This window comes from Anomalospiza imberbis, chromosome 2, assembly GCF_031753505.1.
Source record: "Anomalospiza imberbis isolate Cuckoo-Finch-1a 21T00152 chromosome 2, ASM3175350v1, whole genome shotgun sequence".
Lineage (NCBI taxonomy): Eukaryota > Metazoa > Chordata > Aves > Passeriformes > Viduidae > Anomalospiza > Anomalospiza imberbis.
The window spans coordinates 116,532,269-116,548,700 of record NC_089682.1 but is presented as its reverse complement, the minus strand read 5'-3'; the positions used below and the strand labels follow the sequence as shown (position 1 = coordinate 116,548,700).

At 43.2% G+C, this 16,432-nt stretch overlaps 1 protein-coding gene across 3 annotated transcripts in view; it reads left to right on the top strand.

Moving 5' to 3' along the window:
* The window catches only part of AFF3 (ALF transcription elongation factor 3), a 321,802-nt gene that overhangs the window by 240,982 nt on the left and 64,388 nt on the right, over positions 1 to 16,432 (top strand). For 2 of the 3 annotated variants that reach the window (XR_010996658.1, XM_068182738.1), the window contains exon 9: positions 3,119 to 3,159. Coding sequence is in view for 2 of the 3 variants with exons in the window: in XM_068182738.1 (XP_068038839.1) it covers positions 3,119 to 3,159 (41 nt within the window). In the remaining variant the exon portion in view is untranslated. The remainder of the gene's footprint in view (positions 1 to 3,118; positions 3,160 to 16,432) is intronic. The other variant, XM_068182739.1, reaches the window with a different exon arrangement.

Sequence of the window (16,432 nt, the reverse complement as noted above, 5' to 3'; positions counted from 1 at the left end):
GCAATATAGGCTAGAATTAAAATTGCTGGATAGTTGCTAACTGCCTTTCATTGCAGGCAATAGATCTGTTTCTCCAGGGAGGAAGAATAAACTTGTGACTGGATCTTAGTCCCCCATCATTTAGAAATGGGGCCATTACCAACTCAGGGGGTCGCACAAATATGCAGTCCAACACAGTTGTATTTCCAGCCTGTGTAAGAAAGAAATCAATAGTCTCATTTAGAGAATGTGTGGCCACTAGACGAAGACTGAGGTGCCCCATGCAATCTGCATTGCACCTCAGTGAAGAAGGATGTTTATTAAAGGACTTAAAATGAGAGGGTAATTGAAAAAGTAGAATGATCTCACTGAAACACACTTGTACATTTCTTTCTGTGTCCCTGCCTGTCATCTGAAGCCACTTTCTTGTCCAGAAGTGATCACCTTTTCAAAGCTTTCAGCAACCGAATGCATGAAGATGGAACCTGAAGACTGGCACTTGAGGCTGCAGTTCCGCACAGTCTCCTGGCTCAGTTAGCACACCAAATGGGTCAAGACAAGGGAACTCTCCTCTTCCCTCCCGAGGGCAGCTTCCCTCAAGCCTGGAAGAGAAATTATCCAGCCCTTCTTCCTCTCAAAATTAGGGATTTAAGGGAAATATAACAGTGATACAAACCCTACTTCCCATATTTGGGGCTTTTAGCATCCTCAAAGTTCATGTTTCCTTTCTTGCGGTCTCTTCAATATCCATGAGGCCTGTGGCTGCAGAGCAACCTGTCTCCTTCAATGCCTTCTGGCTACCACAGCTGTCATGTACCTTTCCCAAGGACTGTTCTGCAGCTCCAGAAGGGAGTGGAAGCAATGTCAGGTGGAAGTGACCTTGCTAGTGGACATGATCTTATGTCAGCAGCAGAGGTCTCCACTACTCCCCTAGGGCCATTCAGATTCTCACAAAAGGGATCTAGGTTAGAAATAACATAGGGGAAATCAGAAGGAAAAAAAAAAAAACCACACACGAAGGAAAATTGTTACTTTTTGGCTGGATCAGTTTTCCAACCTGTTGTATTGCACAACCACATGAGCAGCTGTGGTGGCCTGAGCCAAGCGTGGGAAACATGGAAGTGTCTCGAACAGTACAGCCACACAGTGGCTGTGAGAGATGGAAGGACTGGCCCTGGATGATGTGGGAAGGAAAAGAGGTGACCTGAAAGCTGTCTACACAACTTGGCCGCGGAATATGGCAAAGATAGTGAGAGAAGCTCCTGAGTTTTGCAGACAAAGATGCAATGTAGTGCAGGCCTCAGCATCGAAGCTAGGCAGCTTGAAATTCAAAATGCTCATAGACTCCTGCTAGTGGGAGTGATCAGGCATGGGAGCAGAGGAACTTGTATGGGCCCTGGGTGTTTAAAAAGAGTGTAAGCCATAAGTCATTCTTAAACCTAAGGTCTGGGTATCCTCTGAACTTGAACTTGCAAGAATGTTGTCCTAACAAACCCCTTGCAGAGGAGAGAGGAAAAATGATGCCAGCCCATGGGACTGGAGTGTGGCTGCAGTCTTTAAAGCCTGTAGCCAGCGGCATGGATAGTTTTGGACGTAAAGAGCATGGAAATAGTATGACCTCCTGGAAACAGTGGAAAATAGCAGACTTGCCATGTTATTTTCCTAACACTAAAAGCAATGTGTTCATGCCATGGGAAAACTCCCACTGAGCTGCCGGGACCTTCCAAGCCCTTCCCACAGGTTCTCTGCCCACTGCAGAAAGTCAACAGTAAGGGAAAACCCTCCTGTGAGCCACGCCACTGTCTTCTGACAATCTGGTGGGTAATACACATCAAATTACATCTCCCCAGAAACCCAGCAGGCACAAGTTATTCCAGAAAGTCCCAAGAGCAGAAATCCTGCTTCCAGAACCAAGTGGAAACTCTTCACACTCCTGACAGATCTTCAGAGATCCATTCAGGGGATCTTTTCACACCTTTCTGTGAAATACAATGTAACTGCAGCCACATGTCAGGTTTTCTCAAGTTTTTCTCTGTAATTCATCAGCAGCATTTTTGCCAAGCAAGAAGGGCTATGTCCGTACTCTCTGGTGCTGAGCAGGATAGCTGTAAGTCATCTAAGTTGTTTGGAAATAGGGATGCGACCCCCAGCAGGCTGATGAAACAGGAAGAACAGTTTCAAAACTTATTTACTGGTAACTGCAATGAGAAAATAAACTTTTATTTCCCTGCCCCTTGACTGTCTGAACTGCTTAGCTCTGTGTCCCTTCTGTGTCATGTGAGGCACAGCCTGGACAGATGCAGCTGGGGATGGGACACTCTGGGCATGTCCAAGTGGAATGGAGTCTTTAAGGCAGATTTTCAAAACATTATGGATTTCATCTTTGCTTAGCAGCCGGTTACTGTGCCAAAGCCATGAATCACCACTTGAAGTGATTGAAGGAGAGGGAAAAATAATATTAGTAAAGTAGCAAACTAGCTCAGGGATAGGCTTTGTAGTCCTATTAAACTTGAGAGGCTACAATTTCTATTCCCAGACCTGGAGGTTAACACAAGAACAAGAACCATGTTTCCCCACCCCATCCAAAGAGTTGTACTAGGCAAAAACTGAAGAGCAAACCAGCAAAAGGTCAATCCTCTACTGTGTAGGCAAATGTTGCCAGCAGATTAACATGGCAGTGTTCATGAAAAGTCTGCAGCAGCTCTGGCAAGCTTTGCAAAATTTATAATTCATCGCAGAGGAACCAAATATGTGATGTTTGTTTCTGTGGAAGAATGGGAGGAGACTAATGGTAAAGGAGAAGGAGTGGGAGTGAGGAAGCGGGGAGAGGGGAAAGCAGAAAACCGAGCCCTGGCGAGTTTTCAGGGACCTACAGACAAAAATTGTCTAAATAGAGTAGTTCAGACCTCAAATACCGTGCGGTGCATTGACAGTCTTCTGGGTTTTGGCATTTTAAACGAAGTGTTCTTACATTTACTAGGCTGGAATGTCCATTTGACTATAGACTCTGCTACTTTGCTCGTACTTTAACATTTTGGACATGTGACAAAAATGTGTGTAACGCATTTTTTAAAGTGTTGATTGTGCTCGTAATTTTCAAGTCAGAATATAAAATAAACATCTCTGCCCTTTCTTCCAGCAGGCAGCACAGAGATCTGCTCTCCGCGTTCTATCTGACAGGTACATTTTGTCATTTTTATGAACTATAAATTGCTTTATGAAACGTTGAGCCCTATTTATTGTGGCATATAACTCATAATCGGATTTTGTCCCCAAAGTATCTGTGAACTGGGATGTTAAACATTTTGCATGCTTGGATTTGTCATGCATGTGTAGAGTTTATTACTGCAAAAATCACAGTCTTGTTGTATTTCATACAGAGTATTCAGAATCCCTTGTTGTGATACCAAACGAGAGATAAGAAACTTACTGGAGAAGGCATGAATGATGCAGTAAATTCTGAGCTTTAGAGTTTGCTGAGATATATCTGAGCTCATTTCTCAGCAATAAGTACTTCATTTATTCCGAGATGTTCTCTTTTGACTTTTTCCAAATCCTTTCCCTGGGAATAACTCTTCCTTTGATGAGATCCTCTGTGTTTCATGCACAAAAACAATGACCTTTTTTACCCCTTGAGTTTTAAGAGATTGGTATTTTGGATGAATTTAATTAATTCTTTCACTTCTTCTGGAACTGCAGCAGTGCTCCAGGCAGATAAGCAGGGGACCAAATCCTTAGTGTTCAGGTTTTACTCAGCTCTTTTTCAAGCAAAAAAATCCATTAACTTCAATGGGAAACTTGCCTGAGTGAGGAATTCAGGATTTGGGCCATAGTAAATGTTATAGTTGGGCTGTAGGTCTGCGCAGGTATTTACCTTAAATGACTTTTATGAAAGAGGATTGATTGAAATATAAGGTAGCTTTCTAAGACGGTCCTGATTTCTTTTCCAGTTTTGGGAAAGGGGGTCAGGAAGGGGGAGGAGACACTGTACATTTTAGTGCCTGTGAAAAAGAACTAGCAGATTTACATTTTTCCACAAATGAGGTACTGTGTCATGCAGGCTGACACAGAGTAAATTTCCCCATGTCTTGTTGGCAGCCCCCTCTGCTCTGTCTGGCCCCCAGCCCCCCGCCTCCCTGGGAATAAGTGGTAATTGACTCTGGAAGCCAGCTCAGGCCAGGATTTCTCCAGAGCAGAGCCTGTCACTTAGGCTGAATTATATGTTGTGCATGGATGAATAACATTTCTCTCTGCTCGGAGGATAAGACCGCCAAAATTATTGACCTTCCCTCCCCAAGTTTACAAACACTGTTTTGTTTAGAATTTTTTGCCTGCTTAAAGGAAAAAAAAAACCCCTGAGTAAAATGTATGGGATGTGGGGGAAATTGCTGGCACAGTTATAGGGCTCAGAAGTATTTGCTGTAACTGGAATGAATGCAAAAAGAAAGTGGAGTTGGAGTCAGCATTATGCTCCTCTCCCTGGAGGTGTGCAAGCTCACTGCCGAGGCAAAGCAGCTTTTGCACTTGGTGGGGACAATACCGTGACCAAAAGAAACGGGGATTTTTTTTCACAGCATTCTCCCCCGGGGCTGCATGTGGAACATTCCTGCAGGAGTGGTCCTGGAGGTAATTAACAAGCCCCAAATCCCAGTTTGATTTCTGTCTCCCTGGAAAGAAAAGTGGTGGTGATGGATAGATGTTCTCTACCTCGTCAGAGGTGGTGAGGCAGCTGGGTGCAGGCTGCCTTCATCCACACAGCACAAGGGCCTCAGTATTAATAATCATCATGCCTCAGACTTAGAATTTATGATCAAATATTTCCCTATCTGCCCCTAAAAGCATGCTCAGGGGCTACAGCTTTTCCAACCTGCTCTGCAAAAATTTGGCTGCCAGAGTACCCTCCTTCTCCCCCTTCTGGAGGGGGTGCTGGGAAGGCTGGGGGTGCACCCTGGGGGTTTGCCCCCCTGCCACCCATGACCTCACTGCAGCAAGCAAATGAGAGGGCAGGGGGCCAAAATCCTCCACTGTGACAGCAGTTTCTGTCTCTTCTTGGCTAGAGCAAGGATGCCTGTGATACTGCTGCTCATTAGTTGTGTCCCAGCAGCAGCTCAGAGCTCCCAGCCACACACCAGCACTTCCCAGCAACAAGGGAGATGGCAGCTTACTATAAAGCTTTTTTTTAACTATTCTCCAGAAGTTCCTCTCGCAGTTCTTGCTTTCAAGTTCTATTAAAGAGGTAACATTTAGCTAAACTAAAAGATGAGAAAAAAATCTAAACAAACATAAAAGAGAGCGTTTTTAAACCTAGCCATTGATTTCTGTAGTGTAGCGCACACAGTCTTGTTTTCAGAATGACACAGTAACCCCCAGCAGATTTATGTGCAAACACAAAGATTAGTGACCCAGAAGCTTGACTGAAACAGCTTTTCTGCTTCCAGAAGACAGGTTGCTCTGCACATGCACTGACTATTTTGTCAGCAAAGATGCACTGGCCCCATTAGCTTTTCATTCTCTCATGAAAAGCCCTCGGTGTTTATTCAGCACAGCTTGGTTTTAATTTTATTGTGCTCTTCAGTAAAGTGATCAAACTATGCAGATTACTCACTCTCTGGGACAGAGAAGAGCAAGAACTTAACTCATATACCTTAATGGTATAGAGCTGGCATATTTTCAATTGTCTCCTATATCTACTGCCTGAATAGCTTTCAAGTGAAGAAAAATGCCTGTAACTAAAATATCTGGTGTGTTCTGTTGTTATTTAACAGTAAGCAGTGTGGTTAAGCCAGGTCTTAAACTTGCTTAATCCCACTGAGCTAAATAGATTTTATTATTGACTCCCATGGTTCCAGAACTCTGACCTTAAGGCTGAAGTTAAAAGCTAATTTTTTTTTTCAGTCTGTTCCACTAACCCAGAAGCACTTGCTTGCTGGATACATTTGCAATGGAGAATGTCCAGCTGTAAATTACAGCTGTTTGCAATCCTACCCAAACACAACACTCATTATTATTCTTTTGTTCTTTTTAGGCTGAAAAGCCCACCATGAGGGAGACCATACAGTACTTAATCCACACATTAAATTTACTCACAGCTCATATTCATGCGCAAGATAAGATTTTCCATGAAGTAAAGATTTACAGTGGCCCTAGGGCACTTTTATTCCCCCTGGCTGTTTTTAATTCTCTGTGCTGGAGTGCAGGCCAAGTGGGTCTGCGGAAGAGTTTTGGACACTTAGAGGAAAGTGGTGGTGCACCGCTGCTGAATTTCCTCTCTGGTTGTAATAAGGATCCTTTGCTGAGTGGTTGGGTGGTACCTGGGAGACATGCTGACTTCACAGCCATGATCTGCACTCCTTTCTGTGTACTGGTACTGGAGGAGGCAGGCAGAACCCACCAGCTCTGCCCGTACAAACCTCAGTGCAGGCGTGTAAGGTACAGGCAGAGCTGAAGCCAGTCATCTCAGCAGCCATGTGGCTGTGCTGGCAGGCCTGCCATTCCCAGCTGATAAGCCCTGTAAAGAGTCCAGCTCAATAGCTTGCTCTCCACACCTCGGTGATACAAACATATCGTCCAGACCTGAGCTGGGAAGCACAGGCTATGATAAACCTTTTAGATCTACCACCTCTTGCTGTTGACAGAGCAGGCATCTCAGCACTAGCATCCATTTGGCACTGGAGACAAACCCCGTTCACGATGGCTGGTGAGCTACACAGCCTGTCTTGACCTTCAGTCTGGGCAGGAGGTGCTTTGTACTTCCATGTAACCATGCCTCATCTGTCCCCGTCTGATCACGGTCAGGACACCAAAATGCAGGCTGTACCAGACATGAGCTGGTGTACCCTAATGGGACTGACCAGTAGCGTGCAGGATCCTGAAGGGCAAATTAATTTTCCCCCTTCCCCACTGGAGAAGTGAAGAGTTTGGGCCGCTGAGAAGCAGTGGAGCCTCACATCTGTGGGGAGAGACATTTGGAAGCAGAGATGCTTCTGCACTGCCTCTCATGGCTGCATGCATGCATTTAGCACTCATGTGCAAGAAAAATCAAAAAGGTTGACCTTAGACAACCCAGTCCCTTGCCCTGATACTGTAAGCTGACACAGAATTGATGATTAGTCCAGTGGGATGTGTAGCACAACTCTTCTTCAGACAAAGCCACATCAAGATGCACTATTTGTGTTGGGAGGCCTGGGGAGGCACTGCCTGTAAAATAATAAAGCAGCAATAAGAGGCAATTTAGATTTTTTTAATAGATCACTTAAGGCAGGCAAGGCAGCTGTTCAAGCAGCCTTAAAACTTTTTGTGAAAAGAGACAAAGTTTTCTTGTTCTCAAGTATCTGCTTGAGCTGTGATTATGTGAAGCAGTTAAACTTGCGATACCCCAAAGTACAGAGTCCAGTGACAGCTAGCAAAAACACTCATGTGCTTCATGTCGCTCACATACTTAATGTTTGTGTGGGACTGATGTTTTCGATAACATCGCCTTTCACACCACGAGAGCTCTCCACATGAGAAGCTACATGCTCAGCTTATCAGTGAGTGACTCAGCTAGCTGGCTGGCCAGAAAAGCTTCATGTGGCAGCACTGTGCAATCAGCAACAGCCAGGGGAAGCCTTGGCTTGGGACAGCTGATCTGGGACCCGACAGAGAGTGACGGAAGTGAGATCACAGGCTCCACGGGAGTCAAAAAGGTTGGCCAGAGAAAAGCGTACGTGCACAGCGCTCACTGCCACATAGGCAGACGTGCAGCTCTCGGCATTAGCACATTGCTTAAACTTTCTGGATTATCTTTGAGAGGAAAAAGAGAATATTTCTGCGAGGGAATATATGGATTTATCATTTGTGCCTTGCAGGAAGGCTTGGCTGTTTGGAAATGCTGGTGTCTCACACTTGCACTCTCCCTGGCCCCTGCCCTAATATAGGGTAGCAACAGGCAGCTGCTCCTTGGAGCGGTCTGGAGTTTCTCAGTCCTTCTAGTTACAGAACGTGAAGGTGGAAGAGCAGTGATACATATTGTATATAGGATAGTTTTTCCAGTACTGGAGAATGTTGTGAATTAGTGAAAAGGGGCTGTAGAAGAAGAACCTGTGTAGACAGCTTGGAGTGAAAAGGAACAGGTATCTCTTTAAAACTGGGACTCCCTCTACTTAATTTGTGAGCAAGACCTGTAGCACTCACCTTTTTGCTGCTGGATGTTTTCTCATACCTTGACTATTGCTGGTGTTTATTTAGAATTGTTCTACCATAGCACCAAAGATGTGACGTGGATGTATTGTTGTGTGAGAAGGTGGAGCACAGCTGTCCCAGGGAACTGTGGCAACTTTGAGCCCTACTAAATACTGGAATTCATTTGACGTTTAAAGACAGAAAAATAAAAGTTAAGATGTATTTTTCTCTTCAAGGAAGTGATAGTGTTTTGCTATCATGACAGCCAAACATTTCCCACCTCCCTATGGGCGACCTCACGCATTTGCTCCTAAAAGATATCTGGGGGAAGTCAGTTGTAGCTCCCAGAAACATCTGCATTTTGAAAAATATCTATCTGCTAGAAGAAAGGTCTGACTAGTAATTTCTCACATATTTTCTTTGACTTCCTTTGTCTTTTAAGAAACAGTGTGAGAACAATTACAGCATGAATGTGAAAGGTAAAAAGGCAAGGTGTATGTCTGTGGTCTTTCATATATTAGTAAGGAGAAAACAAGTCCCATTGCTGGCTGGCAGCATGAAGAATATGCAAAGTGCTATTGGGAAGAAGAGTGTATATGTGTGCAGCATATGAAGTGCCTCAGCATATGATTAACCTCACTGGGTATGTAGTAAATAGTAGATAACTGTGATAAAAAAAGTATTCATGTGATTTATCAAACTGAGCAACTGTGCATTTTGCAGTGAAGCAGGAGGTCAATCCTGAAATCTAGGGCAAGCAGAGCAATAGGAAATTGCGGGGACTAAGAAGTTAATCATACTGTTGGACTGCTTCCATCTGGTTTTGAAAGACGGAGTCAGTACAGTGCTAGCGAGGACGCTTCACGGCAACAGATCAGGAATTAATTTTTTCAGCAAATCTTCAGCTATCATTTGTGGTAACACAGGCTTATAAAAATGTAATTTAATTTCTTTGGAATAAATCAAATAGGACAAGAAGTGTGAGAGTGGTTTTTTTTTTAATGTGTGTATCTGAGGCAAAAATTAAAAAGAGTGAGTAGGAGAACAGCAACAATCCAAGAGGAAACGAACATTAACAATATCAAACCTGGAAGGCATATATGGCCATCCACTTAAATTGTGCACATAATTTTCTTTGAAAAATCAGTTTTCAGTTGGGAAACTTCTACATTTTTATGACCCTTGGAGGCATAATCTTGTCTAACCTGTCTGTCCATCTTCATAAATGTGGATCAAAGGAGCGCTGACCTAATGTTCTGTGGAATTGATGCTCTGAACACCACTTAGATATATCATGAGTGCACAGCTATAGGCAGCAAGTTTGTTAATAAAATCTGTTTTCCTTCTTATTGATACTACTTATGATATTTCTGTGAGATTTGAACATCTGGGCAATAAAAGTCCCCATAGGCAATGAACATGTTGTAAAACAAAAGGGATTTTAACCCTGATAGTAATTCTGCTAGCTAAAACTTGCTTTCTTCAAACAGGTTGGAGGACAGTTAGCTGATAACATTATGCCTTTCTTATTTCAGCAGTGGAATAAGAGAACAGAGAGCCTTATACTAGGAGTAACATGTTGTGATATTTTTAGTGTTAGGCTGCAAAAAGTGAATGTTATAAATACATTTGTATCTATTTCCTGTCAGTCTGATGAAAGAGAGCTCAGGTTTACACAGCACCAAAAGCAGGAAACCGGCAGCCGCTCTGTTCGCACAAATCATGACTTTCATTACCACTTCATTTTAAGAAAAGGTGAAAATTCATAGCAAGCAGCAACACCTCAGCCTGGTCCAGTTACATGACATGAGTTTGGGACTTTTGACTCCTGTGTGCTTGTGAATCACATCCTGGCTGTAGCTCGGGGAGTCTCCAGAGCAGGTGCAGCAATGCAGAGGAGAAATCTCAGTTCCCTTTGAGTGAGGCAGCAGTCCATGCAGCAGATGGAAGGAGATTCCCCCCTTCAAGCTTTAGTCGTTCAGTAATCAGCCAGGCACAACAGGGCTTCCTGGCACCAGCTCCATGGATGATGATATGCTTGCTCCAGTCGGCTTTTTCTGCCTTCCTGCAAAGATGGTTCAGAAATCTTAGTTAAATTTCTGGGTTTGCCTTTATAACTAGTAAGGCTATCTGCCTTCCGTCCTCTGTAGTTTTTAATTTTAGATTCAAGAGCATTTTCTCCATGCTCTTGCTTTTGTTCTGACCCTGGCAACAATGAAGGCAGAAAGGAAAGGGGAGACTGGCTTGCTCAGGAGAGAACAGTCAGGTTCTGCAGGAGGCCAGCCCCATGAGAAAGATATGCTTGTGCTCAGGATGGGCAAGGGATTCCTCAGAGCAGGGTCTTCATGAGACCCCAGTGGGGACGACACTGTGCAACACCAAGTCTGTGCTTTGGCTGGCCCTTTGCTCTCTGAAGGGTGAAGAGGGTACTACACAGATACAGAACTGTGTCCAGTTTCTTTGCAGGCAAAAAAAAAAAAAAATAGGATGAGTTAGTACAAAGAATGAGGTACCCTGTGATTTCTCCATGGGGATTAGTTGTGGCTGATCAGGCCTGAAATGCTCCTGCAAGAAGTCACATTGTTATGATCTGAGATACTTTGCTCCCCCATGCAGTCCCATCCAGATGTCTCCTCCATTTTTTCATGACTACCTCGATTTTGATGTAAGTTGCAGGAAAATTTTTATCCTTTCCTCTCTCTTGGAAAAGTATTGGATTTAATCTACCACTGAGGAATGGTTCATACTGTTCTAGGTTTCTTGCATTTCAGTGAAAGGAAATGTGTGATCTTTGAACAACCTGGGTTTTCTCCCAAAGGAAAACTGGAGCATTTGTGAAATTAAACTAAGCTTTTATGGTGGAACAGCTTTTTAGCACAGCTATTTCACATATGCTGGTGGGAAGGTACAGCGTCAGTCCAGTAGGGCACTACTAGCTCCACCAACACCCTCACTGGCAGCCTGATGAGCAGGGAAAGTATTAAGGCTCTGGAACCATTGAAGCTTTTTTGATGTAAACCGAGATCCAAAAATCTCAAATGGCTCATTTACTAAAGTTACAAGGTTGGTTTTTTTTTGGCTCACTCAACATTTCCAGGGAGTCTGTCTGGTGACATTTTCTTTACAAATTATCAGACCAAACACTTTCTGCTTTATTTTTCATTATTATTACTTCCTTTTGAGGTTCTGTTTCATGGGTAAATTCAAAGTTGGAGGGCTTTGTTCCAAACTGGAATGGCATGAAATTTCAAATTCTTTCTCCAAATGGAAGGCCTTCCTTCTCTCAAGGACTGTATTTATAGTAGGCTGCTCTTTTTGCAGTTAGAGAGGGGCCAGATCATATTATGACTGTTTGCTCTAATGTGTTTTTATCTGAGAAGAAAAATTAGGCCTGGATTGAAACTGGGTGTAAAAAGTCTAAGTTCAGACATTACATTTTTATAACCTGAAAATTTTATCATTTTGAAAGGCAGAAATAAATAGAAATTACTAAAATTAAATTAGGTATTTTTCCACGACATATGATTTAAACATGATACATGCTACCTTTAATATGGTCTGCAATCTTCCTTCATTTTAGTCAAAAATGAAGTTGTTTATTTTAAAGGTAGGTATTTTATATCCTACAAAATTTACTTTGCATAGCTGTGTATCTTCTGTGTTAGATTGTTATTAAGATTTTAAAGGGTTTTTCATTCTTGACTCGGGCGCAGAACTCTTTTTCAGGCTGAGACACTGCCTCTCACCCACACATTCAGCCAGAAGAGAATAGGCCCTTCTCTGTGAAAATTTAGAAGGCAAATAATTCACAAATAGCTCTCACCTATTACTTACTGACACAATCAAACATAACTTCTCTAAATGAATAGTTTGTCAAATAAAATTAAAACCAACAACAACAAAACAAACAAAAAAAACCCCACAAAAAACAGGGGAGTGGAGTTAAAGAATCCCATGATTCTGATTTAACAGATAAAAATCACCCCTCAAAAAGTCATAGACACATGCCAAGTAAATGTATTGCTCTGCAATGATCCTTTAAGACACTTGACGTGCTCTTCTGAGGGCCTGCTGTGGCCCTGGTGTCATGCATACCCCAGGAGGTTCGTATTCTTGGAAATGATGCCTAGAAAACGATGCCTGTGGGCAGGGAAGGTACTGGTTAGGGGACAGCTAGACCCTGGTTCCCAGCAGCCCTAAGAGACTTTGCTTGCCATTCCCATCTTCCTTTTCTTCCTTCCTACGTTACCTTTAGAGAGAGAAGAGGAAAACCAGACACGTGGCCTCTGCCACATGCACCTTCCCCCACGTGGACCGAGCTCCGTGATTTTGGCTGAGTTTCCCGAGGAGACCTTGTCCCAGAGCTTCTCTGTGTGCCCATCCTGGACCCTTGCCGTGTTTCTTGCTCAGGCTGCCCTTTGCCCATTCCTCAACACCACCCTGACCCCCCTGGGGTGCCGGGAGCCTCCCCTGGAGCCCCCATCTCCCACCAGGCTGCTCCAGCTGCCCCAGTCCCAGGGCCGCGCAGCAGGAGCCAAGCCCCTCTGGTCTGCAGCGTCCCCAGTGCGGGGCACCCACGCATCGCCCACGGCTGAAAGCTGGATGTGGACCCCATCATCGGAGGGGGACAGTGGAGAAACAGCTGCAGAGAGGGCCAGCCCTGTTTTGCCTTGTTTCCAGCCCTTCCTTTGGCTGGGACAGGGTGGGGCACGGCCCGCTGGGCAGCGGCGCGGCCGGCACTGCCACCCGCCCAGGCCGGGCTGTCCTCGGCTGCCGGCCCACGGTGGGACAGCCGCGCCATCGGATGGACACGGGGGCTCGCCCCGCGCCTTGAGCCTTTGCATTCAACTGCCCGCCGTAACCATCGCTCTTCCCTGCTAATAATGCCCTCAGATACTGATTTCCTGAAGCCACTTCTTTTAAGGTCATGACGTCCCTTTTTCGAAAACTTAATGAGCTTGATACTGACCATGTGGAGTTGGAGTGGGTTTGTAAATATTTGTATCTTCAGTATTATTTCTTTGATAGCAAACACTAGGACAATAATTCCCACATTAAAAAGGCTCTTGGAAAGGGTTTAGGAACTCTGGCCAGGCAAAAATAGTTGCCTGAAGGAAGAGGAAAAACCTTGGAGAAATACCAGACTCTTTTTTAAAATTTTGAGACAAATGGACTTTTCAAACTTTGCCCTGAAAAGAGATCTGGTCATGACCTACTATAAATCTCATATGGCCATTTAAAACCTCACAGTGCTCTGGTTAAACAGCATTGCACCAGACAAAACCTCCAGGGCATGGGGACATTGCTGCGGTTTTTCCCTTTCAAACTTGTATATTGTCCCCATAACATATTGCCAATGTTCACAGGACCAAATGAGACTCTGGCCTTTCTTTAATGTACTCAGAGCTCTTGTGTTGAGAGCCTGTGAGGTCAACAGGAAAACATGGTATGAAATCTCAGCTGAATATCGGTCTTTCCCAGGCTTCCAGGCAATTTCCAACTTCTCACTCTTTTGTTTTCACTTAATAAGATAGAGCTTGTCCTGCGCTCAATTAAAAAAAAAATGTTGTGAAAGAGCTAAGACTCCGAAAATGAGCAATTTTATAAAAGCCTGGCAGATTCCCAGTCTGCTGAACCTAATATGAAGCACAGTCATTTTTCCAGTTTGAAACTTTTTGGTGGAAACACCCGTAGTGCAAATATCTCCCACAGGACTTGTGGGAAGAGTGCCAGTGTATAGAAAAATAAGAGTACCGGTATTCCGACATGAAAGCCGTAGCCTACTTTTTTGAAATAATGATGTTGAAAAGTGGAGCTCTGAGAGGAACCTAATTTTGGGCTTCTCCAGCTGTCAGCTCACCCTGAGCTTTCCTACTTCTTCTGCTAGAGGGACTCACAGAACAGCACCTCTCTCTGTTAAAGCTGCCCCAGTCAGCTTTTCAGAGGAAAGCAACAACTGCAATGTCATTTGTGCAAACCCAGAGAACAGTCTGAGAAGACAGCAAAACCAAAACACTCCTCTGAGATTATCACTCTCTAATTGACAGAGATGGTTCAGATGTACCCCTGTTTCAACTTCTCTTTTTACACCATTTTCTGTATTAGCATATTATGTGCTTGTCAAGTGCAGCCAAATTTTAACTTCAGATTGCTGATGTTTTATGATTATTATATAAATGTATATATATATTTCCTAAATTATTGTAAAAGATTTAATGTTGATGAAAAGCAGCAGGTTGACACCTGGTTATCCAGGAGTTTTTCCCTTGTGTTGCAAGTACATCTGCCCCCTCCTGGAGCCTTGAATTATCCCCATGCATATTCTTTATGTGTGCAGACAAAGGGCACCATTGAAGCAGATGAATGCCTCAGCATTTGATGTCGTTAACTAATCTGAGCCAATACCACATTATTTTCTAAGAAACGTAATATATTTCTGTCATTTTCTACTGTATGTTTCTGTCCTCTGCCTTTGTAAGGTCTCACAGATTGGCTAGACTGGGAATTATGACAGAGTTGCCCCACCCAAATTATTATTGGTTTTGTGACCAAAATCTGGTATCACTGTGGAGCAGTAGTTAAAAAAAAAAAAAAGTGGGTCTGGTTTGAATTGCTTGTATGTCAGTCATTTACCGCACCAGCCTTTTAAATATATTACAACAAACTATGAAAACACTCTCTGATTAAATGAGGGAACGTATTGCAAATTAATTCCCACTGTGCCAAATGGAGAAGACATACTCCAGTGTCACAATGCACTCCTTGTGTTCTTTGGAGTCAAGCTGCTCAGGGATATCATGCACCAGTGTTCATCTGCTGATCTGGGAGGTTAGCTGGAAGAACTGCTAACTGCAAACTCTGTAACGATACAGACCTGCCAGTCACTCCTCTCGTTAATCAACAGCTGCAGGATGAAAAATAGGTGCAACACAGGTAGTCTGGCCAGTATGAAAAAGGACATCATGGAAGGAAGGTAAAATCTGGAAAGAGGAAAGATGAACCTCTGTTAAGAGATTCTTCACTACTTTTTATTAAGGCCATACCATACCCGAAAGAACAGATTTTCTGATACTGTTTACAGGTTGTCATAGGCTGCAGTTTGATTGAGTCAAGGCTTAGCTTCTGAGATTATTTGGGGTGTTCAAATACACTTTCTGCACTTGTACTGAAAAGATTACCCCAAAAGTTGCGCTTCTTTTTTTTAACAGAAGTGACACTCAATTCACATGGCCATGATGATTCTAAAATTACCAACATGTGTCCAAAGCTAAGGCATGACACGGGTTTGCTTAGTGAGGAAGTAATTGCACTAGATTTGTCTTGCAGCTGGTGAAAAGCTTGTTAAAGGCAATAGTGCAACCCTGAGATTTTCTGTGTTTCTTACTTAGACATATTTTAATATCTTTGCTTTAATGTTGATATGGTCTTGTAGGGGTTAGAGTTATTTATTTGGTTGCAGGCCCACATGCATGGGAATTTTGTTATTTAAATTACATACATCTTTAGTTGACGTGACTCATGTTACAATTGAAATTAATAAGCCAGCCCTGTATACTAAAAATAAGCAAACGAATGTAAAACACATCACCATATTAGGAGAACCACAACACGCTGATTAACGGTGGACAGCATAGTCATCAAATCAAGGTCACAATCAAGATCTGTACCAATGAATCAGAGCTCTGAGTTTTCAAAAGACACATTCAATGAAGAAGTTAAACAGCTTTACATTATAAGCTTGACATGATTTGGAACTACATTCAGTTAGTTTTGCATCAGGAAAAGCTGAAAAGAAAACAGTTCACGTTTCAACCAACCTCCTCCCAAATGTTCAAGTCAACACAAGCACTGAGTAAGGCAATCAAGTATGGTATTCTTCAGTCCTTGCCAGTGGTGCATGGAGCACTGCTGCTGTTATGGTTCAGTCCAGAGCAGTCCACCCATCAGAGCAAATTCATCAGTGATGCAGAGTTTAGAATTCCCTTCTCATGTCATATAGTTATCATGTATGATTATTCTTCTGCTCTTATTCTCTCCTGGCCATCAAACTCAAGTCAGAGGTCACTCTGAAAATCACATGCTCTTGCAGCTTTTAAATTATTGATGTAGCATTTATGAAAATACTTCCTGCATAATTACTAGGTAAGGACTATGAATAACTTCTGGAATAATTCGCCAGCAAAAAATGATGGATCTAAGAATCTGGCATTTGCTGCTAGGCTGGCAAGCAATTAATATATGCCTTTTCACTTTTTTTCCTTTTCTGGCCAAACAACTATGCATCTATTTAAAA